The 18,840-nt window shown below is 41.9% G+C and overlaps 1 protein-coding gene across 1 annotated transcript in view; it reads right to left on the bottom strand.

Annotated features, from left to right (window-relative positions):
- The window catches only part of EPHA5 (EPH receptor A5), a 262,453-nt gene that overhangs the window by 21,167 nt on the left and 222,446 nt on the right, over positions 1-18,840 (bottom strand). The window contains exons 14-17 of the mRNA XM_044447269.1: positions 17,058-17,267; positions 15,968-16,117; positions 10,034-10,227; positions 401-556 (exon numbers count right to left, since the gene is read on the bottom strand). Coding sequence (XP_044303204.1) covers positions 401-556; positions 10,034-10,227; positions 15,968-16,117; positions 17,058-17,267 — 710 coding nt within the window. The remainder of the gene's footprint in view (positions 1-400; positions 557-10,033; positions 10,228-15,967; positions 16,118-17,057; positions 17,268-18,840) is intronic.

Raw genomic sequence — 18,840 nt, 5'->3', positions numbered from 1 at the left:
TGGGATGCTGTTAAAGGTAAAGGTTTCCACTTGACATTAAGTCCAGTCATGTCTGACTCTAGGGGGCGGTGCTCATCTCCGTTTCCTAGCTGTTAGCCATGTTCAAATTCAAGCGCTAATTTTAGCCATGTTCAAATTTAAGTGACAATACAGCCATTTATATAGGAATGGCTGTATTGTCAACAATGGTGGCAACCACAAATTCAATTCTCTTGCTGGTCAGAGTATATAGATGGTGAGGTGTCCCTAGAATCAGATGATATCCAAAATTTTAAATGCATCCATTGGTCCTCTACTTTTACTCAATATCTGGCTTCTAGTAGGCTTCTCCCTTATTTCATTGAAAATGAAATTCATTGAAAATGAAATAATTTTGAAAATGATCGGGAAAGCTACTCACTCTAATGACACCTGAGCCACAGTGTCCATGGAACTGTATCCATTTTCCATGAAAATCTCTGTGTACCGTCCCATTTTGATGGCTTCCAGCCATTCAGCTACAGATCTGTAGACACCATTTCCCAATGGATTGTGTTCACCTAATAAATTTGAAACTCTAAAAAAGAAATCAAGACAAACATTAAAAAAAAAACTTTAGGCATATTTTTTTCTGCTTCAAGTAAGATCTGTAGGTAATTAGTCTCCATGACTTGTCTGGAAGTCCCTCATGACAAAGTTCTTCACTGGTCAATATCATGGAGTTCTTTATGTAGCATTCATCCCAATACTTTTAACCTAGAGATTATTATTATTTGCTTGAAAGCAGTGATTTCAAGGAATTCCCTCCACACCCTTAATCTTACCTTGTTGTGGTTGCTTCACAGCCTCACTGCTGCTGTTATTTTGCAGCCATTTTTCTCTGCTTTACTCATGTGCAACTGATTTCATCCAATCTAGATGTAAACTTATAATACTGCTATGCAGCTGCTCAGACTTGGTTACTTATTAACATCACCAAGGACAAATGGATTAACATGTTATGCAAACCAGGTCACTCTGAGGCTTGCTATGGCCTGTTCCCCCTTTAGACCTCCCACCATCAAAGTATAAGCTTCATTTTTAAAACATACCAAGGGAATGGATATACGTGCACACATGCACACACACATACTGGATAGTGTAGTAGTGATACATATAGACTTTCTATTTTTTGTGATCTCAGAAAAAAATTAAAAGGGTAAAAGCCATAGTGAACCAAAAGGGCTCACGTGGTGAATACAAGTGGGAGAAGGCTGTGCCCACTGCCCCCAGGTGCTGCCTGGGCTCTTTTGGCGTGGCCAGCACAGGCAGCTCCCTGGGAGCTACTTGGCAACAACCTTTGCCATTCTTTCAATAGCTGATTCCCCAAGTCCTTAATGGGGCCAGTCACATGATTTTTGGTGACATGGCAACTCATCATGGATATAATGGCCCAATACAGCAGCCCAAAGGTTTCTGGCTTGTTGCCCAGATACAAGCTGCCTTGTCCAGATTTGCATGAAACAATATGTTATGGGTAACAACCCACAACAGAGTATCATGCCATGCAAACTCAGTCACAGAAAGAGCAAGTACTGGAGATTGCCTTTTAGGTAATGGCCTTACTCTTTCTGGAGATCTGATGCAAGGCAATGGAGTTGTTTTTTCCTGTAATGTTAAGCTATGACTCCACCAGTGTATAGTGGAGGCACTAGGAAATGGTGTCTACCCCTCCACCTCTATATTTCCAAATACAATGAAATACAAAACACCGTAATCTTCCAGTGACCTCTTTCTAAGGAAAGCAAACCCAGGTAAGCACTGCAAACCTGGAACATCCCTTTATTTTCAGGGGTGGGCTAAACATAATACTAGTATTTTTTGCATTCACAGTTTCAGGTCACAGCTGGCTTAATAAGTATATAGTGTTCAGGCTTGCTGAGTGTACAGCACTGTCTTCCCCAGACCCAAAGTCCCTGAGAAGACTTGGTGGACTCCACAGTCATATTAAAATGTCTATTTACCTAAACAGGGCAAAAGACAGAGATCACAGAGGTGCACCTGGTGCCTACCCGCTACTCTTTTCTGTGCCAGCTGAAAACTTTTTAATTATTTTTAGAATAATGATAATGAAAATAATAATAATTTAAAACTTTTGCATGCCATCCCCCATGCAAGGCATCTTGGGACGGCTCACAATCAATACATTAAAACAAAACATTTATTTGTCCAGAAATTTAATAGTTAACTTTTTAATCTTAGTTTTTATACTGTATTTTTGTATGACTGATTTTGTATGACTGATTGCTATATCTTGATTGCAACTGCTGTGGTCTTATTGGTTTTATTGTTTCAGTGTGTTGGAGTTACCCTAATAAAAGTTATAAGTTTAATACTTTAGAATATAGAAAACTTCCTGTTTCCCTTTCTCCTCCTGCCACCCATTCTGCAGGATTTTTCCATCCATGTTCCTTCTATAGGAAAAGGAGCCCGGCATCTGATATGCAATGATTGGTGAATCACTCTCAATTGCAGACTCAGTCAGCAGGGAGATGAAACAATGCAACTATAGGTATCCCTTGCTTAACATGGTTTTGATTAATGTGAGTTTTGATTTACATGGTAAAATTAATTGCAACAGTCCCTTGCTATACGCAGCAGAGTTTTGATTAATGTGCCTTTTTAAATTTGCCACGCACAGTTGTGGGCATGATGATGCCATTCCTTCCACCCAACCGTGATCTCAGGGCTTCTGTGAGGCTGACATTGGTGGGGTTTGTATTACAAACTCCAATTATTCGTTGTGTTAGAACCCATTGACCATGTTGAAGTATCAGAGCATTGGGCCATCAAGTGAAAAAAGGAAAAGGAAAGTTTGATCCAAACATGATATAATTAAAAGATTTAAAAGTGGTGAAAGTAAAAGTAAGATTGCAAGCGAATTTGGCTTTAATTAGTGGATATAATGGCCCAATACAATGGACAATGGACAATTTTAACCAAAGCTCATAAGTATTGTGAGCAAGATAAAGTTGTGTCCATGTCTGCAAGTATGCAATGCACACGTAACCAAAGTGCATTAATGATTGAAATGGAAGATTTGTTAATTATTGTAAGGAAGATTGTAAGGCTGGAAGATTGTAATCCAAAGAGAATTCCAATTAGTACACATAACATCAAGGCCAAAGCTTTAAGTCTCTTTTCAAAACTCAAAGAGAATAAATATAAAGAAGAAAACATAAAAAATAAAAATATAAAGAATTTCAACATTTGTAGCTAGAAAAGACAGGCTTGAAAATTTCAACTCTAAGGCTGGCCTAAAGAATGTGGAAATAACAGATGCTGCTGCAAGTGCCAATGAAGCTGTTTGGAAAAAAATCTTTTACCAGAATGTGCTAATGACTTAGGTACTTTCCAAAATCCTGTTAATGACATAGTTGAAGAAATCATTGCCATTGGTAAAGACCTTGGTTTTGATGATGTTAATGCAGAAAATGTTGAAGAATTATTGGATTAAAATTCAAAAGATTTGAGTGACAATGATCTAGAAATTGAACAATGTGAATATGAAGAAACCGAACAAGTGCAATGTGAAGATGAGGTTCCAAAGGAGGTGTTAACCAAAGAACTAGATTAAATCTTACATTTAGAATTGCTCAAGCAGCAAATAATGGATATGGATCCAGATGTTCATTAAAGCACTCTTGTTTGCTGAGGTCTAGGGAGTCATAATGCTTGTTATTGCAGAATTTATGCTTATAAAAAGAAAACTAATCACCATATGAGTCTTGATTACTTTTTCAACAAAAAGTGTAATAATTAATGTAAGTACATTTCAGAAAACATTTACTTTGCAATCATATTTTGTCTTTCTTAAAGCAGTACCACATGATGAATTGTTAATACAGTAATTGATTATGGATGAATTATAATTTGTAGCATTGATTATTAGATTTGATTAATGTGGTTTTGATATATGAAGCAATACTGTGTGATCAATTACCAGCATTAATCGAAGGATACCTGTAGTTTGCATATTCAAATACTGGGCCACCTTGGCATTGTCTTCCTGAATTTCCTACCTCAGACTGTAAAAAACAAACATCAAAACCTGTTAGAATTCTGTGACTCCTGATTGTTTTATTTGTTATCTATTACTCAAGCCTTCAGTGTGTCACAATGTTTTTCTTGATGTCTATAATGATTTCTCAATGTTCCTGTATTATGATTTTGTGCTTTCCCATTGTTCTCACCTTCTTACCCATTCAGAATCTCATTCTCCACCCTGCCCTGTGTACATGACCCTCAACTTATAAAAACTTTGTTTATGCTCTGGAGCCCTTGTAGTTGGTTCTGTATGCTGATGACTAATCTGCTAGTGTTTTCTTTTTATTTATTTAGTGGATGGCATATATTGCCAGGGAGTCTACAATGTATTACACAGAATAGATGATCTGGCGCCTGCAGTTGCTAGCCTTTTCTCATGCTAGCACACCACAGGGGGTGGACTGGCTCAACACTGGTTGGCCAGTGGCACTCAGCTAATCGGGGTCTTTTCTCTGCTGCTGCACCATCAAACGCATCTGGGCAGATCCAGTGCTGAAGCTTGCTTTTCATCGCAAATGCAGCCAGCAGGTTTCCCACCAGAAAGTGGTGGTCTCTATTTATCGACTCGCAGATGATATGCTTTTGAACTGCTATGTGGGCAGGAGCTAGGGGTGAACGATTGGTACTCACTCCGTCCCACAAGGCTGGGCTTGAACCGCTGACCATTTCTGATTGACGGCACCAGCCTTATTAAGCCACTACACCACTGCGTTCCCAGTGTTTTCTCTGTCAGAGGGGTACCTGGCTGTTTCCCAGTAAACTGCTGAGATCAAGTGTAGTGTTTCCTTGTGAATCTGAACATTCATTCTCTCTGGACCTCAGATCAAGCTTTTCTGACAAGTGTTTTATTGTTCTATTGCTTTATCTGTTATTCTCTTTGTTTATATGTTTTTAATTTTTGTTAACTACCAGAGAGCCTTGGGTATAAAAAGTGGTATAAAAAGGAAATCAATCAATCGTATGAAAGGAAATGGGCTTTTTTGATACATGCCATTGGCAAATCTAAACTGAGTAACACACTCTGCCCTCAAAGAGTTCTGCACACTTGCTGTCCAATGAAACCTGTAAGATGATTTGCCTTGAAAAAAACTCAGGTGTTAGAGTATGTTTCAGGAAAGCTATACCAATTATGCTGTTCTATAATCTGGCTTTGATATTGGTGCCAGAATCATTAGAATTAATCTGGAAAGGAGTACTGAGCTCTTAGCTCTGTCCTCCTATATCTGGCCCCACAGAGAGAAGGGGGTTAAATAGCAGAGTCTAGGTATCCAAACAATTTCCAGGATATTGCTCCCTGTCCAGGCTGGCCCTTAAATGACAGCTCCCATTTCATATTCTGTGCCCATTTTCTTCATCATGGCAGTTGTTGATGTTGTTAGTTGCTAAGTCATGTCCAACCCATCGTGACCCCATGGACAACATTCCTCCAGGCCTTCTTGTCCTCCACCATCCCCCGGAGTCCACTTAAGCTCACACCAACTGCCTCAGTGACTCCATCTAGCCACTTCATCCTCTGCTGTCCCCTTTCTCTTTTTCCATCTATTGTTCCCAGCATTAGGCTCTTCTCCAGTGAGTCCTTCCTTCTCATTAGGTGGCCAAAGTATTTGAGTTTCATCTTCAGGATCTGGCCTTCTGAAGAGCAGTCTGGGTTAATCTGTTCTAAGACTGACTGGCTTGATCTCCTTGAGGTCTAAGGGACTCGCAGGAGTCTCCTCCAGCACCACAATTCAAAGGCCTCAGTTCTTTGGTGCTCAGCCTTCCTTACGGTCCAGCTTTCACAGTCATACATTGCAACTGGGAAAACCATAGCCTTTATACGCATCTTTGTTAGCAGGGTGATGTCTCTGCTTTTTATTATGCTGTCTAGATTTTGCCATAGCTTTCCTTTCAAGGAGCAAGCATCTTTAAATTTCTTGGCTGCAGTCTTGGAGCCCAGGAAAATAAAATCTGTCACTACCTCCATCTCTTCCCCATCTATTTGCCAGGAAGTGATAGGACCGGATGCCACGATCTTAGTTTTCTTAATGTTGAGGTTCAAGCCAATTTTTGCGCTCTTCTCCTTCACCCGCATCAAGAGGCTCTTTCATTCCTCTTTACTTTCTGCCATTAGAGTGGTATCATCTGCATATCTGAGGTTGTTGATATTTCTCCTGGCAATCTTAATTCCAACTTGTGCTTCATCTAGCTCCGTCTTTCTCAGGAGGTGCCCTGCATATAAGTTAAATAGGCAGGGAGACAGTATACAGCCTTGCCAAACTCCTTTCTCAATTTTGAACCAATCAGTGGTTCTATGTCCAGTTCTCACTATTACCTCTTGACCCACATATAGGTTTCTCAATGGACAAATGAGATGGTCTGGAACTCCCATCTCTTTAAGAACTTCCTGCAGTTTGTTGTGATTCACACAATAAACACAGAAACATAGAAACAGAGCGAGACAGAAGGGGCCTTCTAGGGCCATCTAGTCTGACCCCCGGCTCCAGCCGGCTCCGCTCACGACATGCTCACCATGTGCATGTCTAGCCTATCTTTGAACACCCTTACCAATGGGGCCTCAACGACCTCCCGTGGAAGCCTATTCTACACCCTCGGGGTCCTAACTGTCAGAAAGTGCTTCCTCGCATCTAAATGGAACTTTGGTTCCCTGAGCTTTGCTCCATTGGAGTGCGTCCTGCCTTCCTCTGCAGGGGAGAACAGGTCTCTACCCATCTCCATGTGGCATCCCCTCACATACCTGTATGTCGCCAACACATCCCCTCTGAGTCTCCTCCAGGCTGAAAAGACCCAGTTCCCCCAGTCTCGTCTCATACGGCATCTCCTGCAAACCAGCCACCAACCTTGTGGCCCTACGCTGCACTGACTCCAACCTGGCTATATCCTTACTGTAATGAGGGGCCCAAAACAGAGCACAATACTCCAGTTGCGGGTGCACCAGAGTCATATAGAGTGGTAGTAATACCTCTCTCGATCTAGAAGCCACACTTCTGGCTATGCAACCAAGGGTGGTGTTCACCCTCTTGACCAGTGCATTACACTGATGACTCATAGCCTGCAGTCAACCAGCACCCCGAGGTCCCTTTCACAGGTGCTGCTCTCCAGCCACTTGTCCCCTAACCAGTACTTATGACACCTATTCCTATGCCCCAAGTGCAAGACCTTGCACTTATCCACATTGAACGCCATCCTGTTGTCTCCTGCCCACTTCCATAGTCTGTCCAGGTCCTTTTGGATCCGGAGTACCTGCTCCTCAGTTGTGGCCACTGCTCCAGTTTTAGTATCGTCTGAAAATTTGATCAGCAGACTGTTCACCCCTTCTTCCATGTAATTTATGAAAGGATTAAACAGGATCAACCCCAGGCCAGAACTCTGGTGGACTGTGCTCATCACTGGGCACCATCCTGATGATTCCCCACTAATGGTTACCCTCTGCTTTCAGTCAGTTAACCATGCCCTAATCCATTGGACAGTGCTTTGCTGTATCCCAAAACTCCTCAGTTTCTCAACCAGGATATCATGGGGCACTTTGTTAAAGGCCTTGCTGAAATCCAGGTAAACCACATCCACTGCATCCCCTCCATCTAGCCATCTTGTAACCTTTTCATAGAATTCCACAAGGTTTGTCTGGCAGGACATGTTTTTGCGGAAGCTGTGTTGTGTGGCTGCCAGTCTCCCTTCCCCATCTAGCATCACTAGATCTCTCTCTATTAGGAGCCTTTCCATTGTTTTTCCTATAATGGACGTAAAGCTAACTGGTCTGTAATTCCCCATGTCCCATCTACTACCCTTTTTGAAAATTGGGACCACTGGTGCCACCCTCCAGTCCTCTGGAACTTCACCCGTTCTCCACGAGGCCTCAAAAATGGAAGCCAGTGGGCATGAGAGAACCCCTGCCAAGTACTTTTGGGTGAAACCTGTCAGGGCCTGGCGCCTTTGCAATGCCCAGTGCCCTGAGGAGCCCCTCGACTTCTGGGGGGTGACTCTAATCTGTGCCCCTAAGTCCCTGGCCTCATCTAATCTCCTATGCGGATGTCCCCCGTCCTGCTTTGGGGAGAACACAGAGGCAAAATAGACATTTAGCATCTGTGCCTGTTCCCTCATATCAGTCACAGGATTGCCTTCCTCCTTCCTTAGTGGTCCCACCACTTGTCTCCCCTTCCTCTTCCTATTTACATGCTGAAAGAAGCCCTTGTTGTTGCTCTTGATATTTTTGGCAAGTCCCAGCTCATAATCAGCCTTAGCCTTGAGAAGAATCCTTCTGCAATGGGCCTCCTCCTCCCGGTATACCCTTTTGTCTATTTGCCCCAGTACCCATTTCCTAAAAAGGTAGGAAAATGCTTTAGCATAATCAATGAAGCAGAAGTAGATGTTTGTCTGGAACTTCCTAGCTTTCTCCATGATCCAGCATAGGTTGGCAATTTGATCTCTAATTCCTCTGCCTCTTTGAATCCTTGCCTGTACTTCTGGTAGTTCTCGGTCCACATACTGCTGGAGCCTAGCTTGTAGGATTTTGAGCATAACTTTGCTAGCATGTGAAATGAGTGCAATGGTGTGGCAGTTTGAACATTCTTTGGCATTGCCCTTCTTTGGGATCGGAATGTAAACTGATCTTTTCCAATCCTGCAGCCACTGTTGAGTTTTCCAAATTTGATGGCATATTGAATGTAGCACTTTTATTGCATCGTCTTTTAAGATTTGAATAGCTCAGCTGGAATACTGTCACCTCCACTAGCTTTGTTGTTGCTCAGACTTCCTAAGACCCATTTGACTTCACACTCCAGGATGTCTGGCTCAAGGTCAGTGACCACCCCATCGTGGTTATCAGGGATGTTAAGCTCTTTCTTGTATAGTTCTGTGTAATCTTGCCACCTCGTCTTCATCTCTTCTGCCTCTGTTAGGTCCCTGCCATTTGGTCCTTTATCATGCCCATCTTTGCACAAAACGTTCCCTTCATATCTCCAATTTTCTTGAAGAGACCTCTGATCTCCCTATTCTATTGTTTCCCTCTATTTCTTAACACTGTTCACTGAAGAAGGCATTCTTATCTCTTCTAACTATTCTCTGGAATTCTACATTCAATTGGGTGTAACTTTCTCTTTTTCCCTTGCCTTCTGCTTCCCTTTTTTCCTCAGCTATTTGTAAAGCTTCCTCAGACAGCCATTTTGCTTTCTTGCATTTCTTTTTCTTAGGGATGGTTTTAGTTGCTGCCTCTTGTACAATGTTGCAAACCTCCGTCCATAGTTCTTCAGGCACTCTGTCTAACAGATCTAATTCCATAAATCTATTTGTCACCTCTACTGTATATTCATCAGGGATATGATTTAGGTCAAACCTCAGTGGCCTAGTACTTTTCCGTACTTTCTACCATTTAAGCCTAAATTTTGCAACAAGAAGCTCATGATCTGAGCCACAGTCTGCTCCTGGTGTTGTTTTTACTGACTGTACAGACCTTCTCCATCTTTGGCTGCAGAGCACATAGTCAATCTGAACGCCTGGTGATGTCCATGTGTAGCGTCGTCTCTTTGGTTGTTGGAAAAGACCATCGTATTCTCTTGACAAAATTCTACCAGCCTGTGCCCTGCTTCATTTTGTATTCCAAAGCCAAACTAAGGATTGAAGAACAAGCCAATGTCCTCTCAGCATTTTTTTGCAAAACCACACCAAAGGACTTAGTTCATATTTTGGGTCAAACCATGATTTGAGCTTTCAAATCTATAAATTTTTAACCTCACTGAAATCTAAAAAAGATTTCTTCTATGGAAATACAAACAGATAACTTCTTCCTGACAAACACAATTTATTTTTAAAAAACAGTTGTAATTATAACCTAACTGGTGTTGATCACTTATTTATATCCAAGTCAGTTTGGAGAAGTTATTTGTGCAATCATTAAAAACCTGTAATATTTCATTCTATTAGGCAAGCCTAGCAAGAAGGATGACTTAGCATGAATTGAGGGTTGGGTTTCTACCTGCTTGATGCATTCACCAGTCTCTTCAGAATGCTGGGATTCCGGATGAGCTTGTCCAAAATGCAGACAATTTCATCAAACTTGGGCCTGCTGTTCCGGTCCTTCTGCCAGCAATCCAGCATAAGCTGATATAAAGCAGCTGAGCAGTCCATGGGATTTGGCAAACGGTAGCCTTCTTCAACAGCTTTAATCACCTAAGGGAGGACAAAGCAGATTCCTGAATATCCTTCCTCCATGCAAACTGTTTACACCAGCATGCTTAAACAGCTCACAAGGCCTCTAAAAGAACAATCCATGGATTTATCTGAAAGAATCATATCAAATGGCAATTGTGCTGTCTATCCAAACAATGGTCTAAAACTTCATATACTCAGAAAATCATTGTAGGGTTTTCAGCCATTAACAATTCTTCAAAAATTGTGTACATGGCATTTTGAGCAGGGTGGGATATACATGTGACTTCTAATATAACCACTGTATTTAATACTTTGTATTCCTGACCTTGATTATGGCAATCAGCCATCATTTGCTTTGGCCATAACAAGACTACCAACAGCGAATCAGATTCCCCTGATGTTGCACAATGACACCAGTGTCTCCAGGTCATAATACGGTCCATAAAATCCAGACTATCTTGCTAAACCAGTGTCTTCTGGCTTGCTTGCCAAGAGACAGTATAGATTTGTTTGTTTATTTGTTTATATTTATTTATTTAAAACTTTTCTATACCTTCCACTACGACATAGTCTCAAGATGGTCTTACAATAAAAGAAAGCACAGCATCAATTCTGTACAATAAAACCCCAATTAAAAATCACAATCTAAACCTTAAAATACTGGGAAAATAAAAAGGTTTTGCCTTGGCACCAAAAAGAACAAAGTGTCAGCACCAGGCGAACCTCTCTGGGGAGTGTATTCCATAACTGGGGTACCACAGAGGAGAAGACCCTTCTCTGGGTAGCCACCCTCCTAATCTCCTTCAAGGAGGCTCCTTATATGGATAAAAACAGAGGCCCCCATGATGTGCAGGGAAACAACAACATCTGAATTGGAATATCTATAAACTATTACTTCAAAGCATGTGTGCACCTGCATGCGCGCGCCCACACACAGACACACACACAGAAGGAATGTTGTGCCAGGCAATCTTGGGGAGCAATACACGTCTTAAGGAGGTGTTTGCCCTCCATATTGGCTCAAAAGGTTTGGGATCTTTTGCTGGGGTTTTAACATGCCAGCAAACATTCATACACACACACACAAAGATGCACCACTTAGAAAGAAGAATGAGTTTCTTTATCAAAAAAAACAAAAACCAGAGCAGATAAAAGCTGTAGCCCCATGTGATCCAGACAGCAAATATTCCCATCACATCCCAATCTTACTTTATATTTCTAAAGATAGAAAGAGCTTCTACCTAAGAGAGTGTGCCAAAAAAGGGGCAGGAGGCAGGAAGAACTGCACCAGTGAAAACTGAATTCAGGGAACAGCATAAATTATGCAATTTAAATAGAATATTCTACAAACCCTGACCTTACTAGTTATTCCTACTGTTTGGAGAAAGGGGAAATGTAAGTCCTAGAATCTCTAAAAAATCTACTGAGCTTCTCACTAAAATCTAAAAATTCTCCAGACATTATCACACACTTGCAAGACAGTTTAGCACCCATAATAACTAGGACTTCACTTTTAAAAATAAAAGCTAAGGTTGGATCCAGACTTTAGTCATATTTATAGCATGACTAACAAGTCCCTTTGATTTCAGTGGGGCTACTTTAAATATGACTAAGTCAAGGTTATATCCTAAGGTTCTTATGGAAATATACAAAAACTATTATATCTGGTATAGCAAAATGGTTAAGACACTGAACTAGCAAACCACTATCACGTATTTTTTCCAATCATATCCTCAGCTGACAGGGAAGAAAGGATGCCAAACTCACCCTGTAATAATGCTAACCTGTGTTGGCCATTCTTGGGGGGGTGGGGGATGGGGATCAGAATGCAGATTCCCAACTCCAAATCCAGAGGTATGCTTCTGATCTCCATTCTGGGAATCCAAAGTGACCTATTCCCCACTCCACCTCCAATAGACACTGTCTATGGTTGATCTCTTAGTTGATAAAGTCTACATTGTGCTCTTTTTGACAGAGGTGTATATCTTATTTTCCCAAGCATTTTAGTCTTACAGTTTCTGTCACTTCACATCTGTTATCATGTGTACAATTTTTGCATTATTGCTAGGTCTTATATTTATTTTATGATGTAGTTTACAATTTTTATACTTTATATTGCATTTTAAAATGTTTAATGTTACAGTTTTAATTTTTGTGAATAGCCCAGACAGCTTTGGCTATTGGGTTGTATAAAAATATAACAAACAAATTAATTAATATAAGGACAATAGCACTTCCCATTATATTATTCTGGATGAGTGAGGAAAGTGGCAAAGATGAACTTTTAAATTGGGAATATTCACATTGTATAAAAGAAAAAAGGACAATTGTTTCAGGCTTCCTAAAATGATTTTAAATGCATTCCCATAATTTTAAAATAGTGTATCTTAAGGTTTGAGAATTAGTAAAGGATGGGGGTGGAGTGGGGGAGAACATTTGCATATTTCAGGAGATACCTTAAAAATATAAGCTGCATTAAAGTAGACAGAGTGTAAATCCAAGTATATAAATATGTATGTAAATGTGTACAGGAAGAGAGAAAGGAACAAAACTTCAGCGCATGGAAAGGAACTTACCTACAGCCATGCATAGATAAACCCTGAATGGGTAAGTTGCACCAGGGGGTGGGTTGGGACAGGAGAAGGGGAAGATGCTAAGGGAAGCACGCTATGGGTTTAGTATATTTTGAGAGCAATATTGTGCTTAAAATTTTATATATATATATGGTGGTGGAGATTCATGCTTTTGTGTTTAATCTTTCTGGCTGGGAACACAAAAGGGTGATTGAAGCATGTTTCACTGAGTAACTAATTCACATTTAATGAGTGTGTGTAAACTCATTCATGAGCTGAAGTCGAATGCGGATCCAGCCTGCTCAAACACTATCAAAAAGACCATACAGCCTCCCATCCTTTCCCACTCTGGGTAGCGCCATGCCTGGCCCTCAAGGATTAAGCTGTGTGAGTCTGTCAGTGCTTCTGATTTGAGCAATAAAAACGCATTCATCCCATGGCAGCCCTTCATCCTAAGCCCTATTCATGAGATGACAATGTTTCTGCCAAGGGAACTTATTCTGCCTTTCTTGTTTCACTTTATTGCAAAGTGCATTTGCATTGCTGAAATGAAAGGGCTGGCAACAAAAGAGATGGCTCAGAGGAGGTTGGAGGATTTCCTGGTGGTTTTGCTACACAGCCGCTGCTTTGCTGGGTGAGCTGGGGATCTTCCCTTGGATTTTCATAGATATAGCTGCCTTTCTGAATTGCTGGTCTCACATGCCTGGTACAGATATACCTTTGCCCCCAGACTGGCTATCTGATTTAAAATGCCTGCACAAACTAGGGCTATGGGCTGTGTGCATATTGTTAACTCAGAACTCAGTGGTCCTGGACAGCTAAATGCTGGCAAAACAAGTCTCTGTGGAATTCCACAGATCCAGTCCAGTCTGAATAAAAGCACTCTTGGAGCATGTCCAGAGGAAGAAAGCCCAAAGGCTGCCTCTGCTCCCAGGCTCAGAGAACCCAAAATCAAAAACTCGGCTTCAAGGGTGCCCCAACTTTTTGGCTCCCAGTACTGCACTGGGAGGAAATGTGAGACACACACCCACACACTCATATTTGCCTAACATTCTCTTGCTATGACTTGCAATGAAATCACCTTCTTGCCTTTCAACAGAGACTCAGAGGAGTTAACTTGCTATCCCTAGTATCAGAAACTTCAGACAGTGCAGTCACAATCTTTTTGCAGCAGACACGGGAGTGGAGGTCTGATGGATGGACAGAAACTGTATGGTAGACTGTGCATTTTCCACCATGCTTAATCAACTCACCAGCTACCAAAGGCGGAGTGAGTAACACATGGCCCAGAAGCCAAATATCCTTCCTACTGCACCCAGTGCCCTGCCGACACACTCTGAAAAAATTTCAAAACAAAAGGCACTCTATAGTGACCACAGAATGCTAAAAGATCACAAATCCAGCTTCCTACCAAGGTAACTTCATTCATGTTAGCACTTCGTAGCCACTAAACTGAGCTAAAATGTTTGACGTTAGCCCAAAAGCAGGCTGAAGCAGGCTCTTTTAGCACTACTGAGTGGTATGTAGTGCTTTCCCACTGAATTCTGGTGCCAGACATAATATTTTAACACCCCTCCTGCATTAGTGTGGGGATGAAAACAGTCCATGTACCTACTGCAATGAGCAGCCAGTCATCTATGGGTCTTTATTTCCAGCAAAGATGAGAGGGGGCCCAACCTGGAGGCTGTTCAGCGTGAGTTCAGAGTGCCCGTGTCAAGCTCCCTTTAAAAACTTGCTCCTTTGAGATTAGGCAATGATTGGAGAAGGACTGATCTTCCCTGACAGCTTGTACCAGGCTCGAGGAGTCACCTGTGGGCAAAGTACACTTAGGGGAGCTCTGTTGTCCATCTGGGGGTCCTAGATGAATGGAGTCCCTCTAGCAGAATTGGGTTGTTTTCATTTTAATTCCCACCATGACTTCAGTGTAGCACTGCTCCAGAGCCCTGCAAGAACTTAAACATGGCAGACAGACATTGCCAATTGGCACTACTTAGAATGCTATGGGTGGAGGGTAGGTGGGTTGTCTTTTAGAATGACAAGGCAAGTGTCTACCTAAAGATTTCAGGCCACCAATGCCAGATCTTTCTTAGGGTGGGAGCTATCCCACACCTTGAACTGGCTAACTGGCCATGCTGGAACAGGCATCCATCGAGTCCTGCACTCAGCTTACACAGTGACAAACAAGATGCCCACAGATTCCCCCACACAGGGCATGTGTGCAACAGTCTCCAACATTTCCCCAGCAACTGGTGTACACAGGCATATTGCTTATATTACCAGAGGTAACTTACAGTCATCCAGACTAACAGGCAATGATTAGCAACAAAACATAGAAACATAGAATAGTAGACATCATCCTATTTAGATGACTGTCCAAATGCTTTTTGAATGTCTCCAGCAAAGGACAGCCCACAACTTTCCCAGGTATTAGGTCCATTGTTGAACTGCTCTGACAGGAAATTCTTCCCCGTGTCTAGTCTAAATCTGGTTTCTTTTAACTTAAGTCCATTAGTCTGTGTCCTGTACTTTGGAATGAACAAAAAGAGATCTTGTCATTCCTTTTTGTGACAGCCTTTGAGGCACTTGCATAGTGCTATCATATGCTCTTATATCTCTCCTCATTGTCTCATACCACTCAAATCACCCTAACCTATTTTGATCACCCTGTATAGTATCTCTCTTTTCCAGGGTATTTGCTAATCCACCCAGGATGGAACCCTGTGGCACTCCACTTGTCACCTCTTCCCAATTTGAGAATGTGTCACTGATGAGCACTCTTTGAGTATGATTTTGCAGCCAATTGTGGATCCACCAAATGGTTGTACTATCTAGCCGGCTTTTTGCTAGTTTGGTAATCAGGATGTCATGGGACACTTTGATGAAGGCTTTGCTAAAATCTAGACAGGTTATGTCCACAGTCCACTTAATTCATGGTCCACATGAATAGAACCATTGCTCTACATTAAACAGGAAGCTTTCTGTTTTGCCCATTTGTTTGCTGCTTCTCATTCTCCTCCTCCACTCACAGATTCGACTATAATATATTCACACCTGCCACCAGCATGATACACTGATCTGCAACACCAAATACTGTGTATTAATGGATAACAAAAGCCATTACTATATGAAGTACATTCTGTTTTGATGCCTGAAGCATTTTTTTTCATAGAGAAGGCAATACTTACATCTTGATTGGACATCTCCCAGTAAGGTCTCTCCCCATATGATACCACTTCCCACATCACAATCCCATAGCTCCAGACATCACTGGCAGAGGTAAATTTGCGGAAGGCTATAGCTTCTGGAGCTGTCCACCGGATTGGGATTTTGCCTCCCTAGGAACAAATCAAAAATCACATGTGCCAAGAGTTTTTTCTGTCTTGACTGAGTTGAGAAATTTATTCCAAAGTACATTTGTTTGAAACCCTCTTTTCACATTATCTCACCCTGTATATGCCTGTGAGCTGACTACTAATTGCCTGTCCTGAAGGCTTGTTGAATTTTCATTTGAGCACTTACAGAATTCACATCTTAATTAGGTCATGGCAGCCGTTGATAAAAATCCATACAGGCAAGCAATCAGCATAGTGCAGTGCAGTGCAGTGTAGCTGACTATACTATATGGCAACATCATCTAGTAATTTTCAGGTCAAGGCCGCATGTCAACAAAATCCTGACATTAAAGATGCACACATTTTGAATTGGTAAGGAGATGGCAAAGATCATGTCTGTAACACTCTATATATGTACAGCCTAAAAAATAAATAGTGATACTTCATCCCATGAGTCTTTGTTAGGTAGCTTGATTTCCGTTGTAAATACAGAAATCTACTTTGTATGGTTAAAAACAGCTAAAATTAAACCTTCAGTGATGGCATCATATAACCAGTTTTGATGGGCTGGGACTGCACTTACTGACCTTAATTATAGCATAAGCTTTGACAGTTAGGAACTGACTTAGCAAAGGGTTTTATAAAATCAGCTGTGCCTGTTAGCCTGTAGAATCATCAGACTGTATTTAGGGTGGAATTGCAATCTAGAGGATCTAGAGGTCAACCTTGCTCCACAAAGCCTAATCTATCCATTTTGCAGAGTGTCTAGGAGGCACTGAAAAATGACTTGTGGAGGCCTTGATTCCAGAATCCCACTCTCAACCAATGTCTTAGAACTAGGCAACAAGGCCAATGTGACAACTTATTGGGATAATGTCCACTTCCCTGCTATTATTTCTAGCCCTCCAGCCTATTTATTGCTTTTGATTTACCAGGAACTTACTCTAGTTGTGTAGGCAGCTTCAGGATCATCTTCAAGAATTCTAGAGAGTCCAAAATCAGACACTTTGCACACTAAGTTACTGTTGATCAGGATATTTCTGGCTGCCAAATCTCTGTGTACATAGCCCATGCCTGATAAATATTTCATCCCAGATGCTATTCCTCGAAGCATACCAACCAGTTGAATTACAGTGAACTGCCCATCATTCTTCTGTGAAAATGACAGAGAATAAGAATGTCACACAATTGGCTGGAATACTGGAAACAGAAGCTAAGTAACTGACAAAAGTTTAGCCATTTAAGCTAGTGCCATCACAGTTGGCATTATTCTAACAGCACAACTCTTGAGGAACCAAAAGCTTACATATTAACCAAAAAGCAGGTGTCTTGCTTGCCAATGTGTTGATCACCAAAGGTCAACAAGCAGGTCAGGAGTGGGAAGTCATCAAGATATGGAGAAGCTTTTGAAAGGAAAGGGAAGCTCTGCAACAGTCAGGGAAGGTGTAGCAGATGAACTTGGAGGATTATGATGAGCAACTCAGTGGTAGCAGGGCAGAGCCTGAGACACAGGGTCCTAATCTGCCTCTTCTGAAGACCTGAGAAGGCTATGCCCCTTTCCTCATGAGCCATGCTTTTTCTGCTCCTACCAATAGTCTGGTGGCTTCCTGAGTTTTGCGTTGTTATTTTCCCATTCTGAAACATTGACATGCCTCTCTTAAGCCTTACTTAATGGCAATAAGTGCTTTCAGCAAAAGCAACAGTGAAAACAACATTAAAAGGATGTGGGTCCTACAGCACAATGAACGGGACATGCATATTCCTGTTCAGCCTAGAATAGGAGCTCTGTAGTGCTGCTCATGTCTCAGACCTGAAGACATGAACATTTGAAAATTTGCAATACATACATACATACATACATTTGAAAAATGATTTGTCCATACATTGTGGATAAATAGGGACACTTTCTTTCTCCTCACCCATGGGTCTTTTTTTATACTGTGTGTGCATGGGGTGAGTGATGTTACTCTCAGGGGAAATGTATGCATACTGCATGGCAATTCTCTTTCTTCCACTGCAATTTTCCTCTCCCATCCCCTGCAATTCTCATGAATGTTCAGTATAGTCAGGTTGCCTACCTATAACTATTGTTCCTTGAATGGTCATCTGTGTGTTCACACATATGGGTGCTGTGCCCGTGCAGTGCCTATGTTTGGAAAGATTCCTTTAGCTAAGCCTAGAATTTCTGGTGAGAGCCCAGAACAACCCTTTATACAACCCTTCCTCGTTGTATAAATGAGGTCCTCCCGCCATTTCCTCAGTCCAGCTGGAGACCCACGTTTGCCCTGTTCAGGACGGACCCTGCTGCAGTCTGATCAAGCTGGAGTAGCTGGGGGATGGGATGGAGAGGCTCAGGCTGGTAGCATGGTTGGAGTGGATGAAGTGACCAGAGTGGCAAGGTGGGTTGGTGAGCCGCAATGCTCTAAATGGGTGGGAGAGTGATGTTCTGCTCTCTTAGTATGCTTAGGCTTATGAGCCTTTTCCGCCTCCTTATGCCCATTGGGTCCGAGGTGTTTCCATTTCTCTTTGCACTTCTTGGGCATGTCAGAGGCAGTCGACAGCTTCAAAGTTGTTGAGATCAGCTTCAGCTTGCCCAGAGCACTGGCCAATGGATGTTTTTTGGGAGCCTCTCTAGAAGCTGAGGGGCCTTCACCCTTGTCAATGGCAACATCCTTCATAGCAACAAGGGCTTGCTCCCACATTTCCATTTTAAGGTGACCAGCCCT

Source organism: Varanus komodoensis, unplaced genomic scaffold, assembly GCF_004798865.1.
Source record: "Varanus komodoensis strain SLA01 unplaced genomic scaffold, ASM479886v1 scaffold51, whole genome shotgun sequence".
In the NCBI taxonomy this organism is placed as follows: domain Eukaryota; kingdom Metazoa; phylum Chordata; class Lepidosauria; order Squamata; family Varanidae; genus Varanus; species Varanus komodoensis.
The sequence above is the reverse complement of the archived record's forward strand: the minus strand, read 5'-3'. Positions and strand labels throughout refer to the sequence as shown.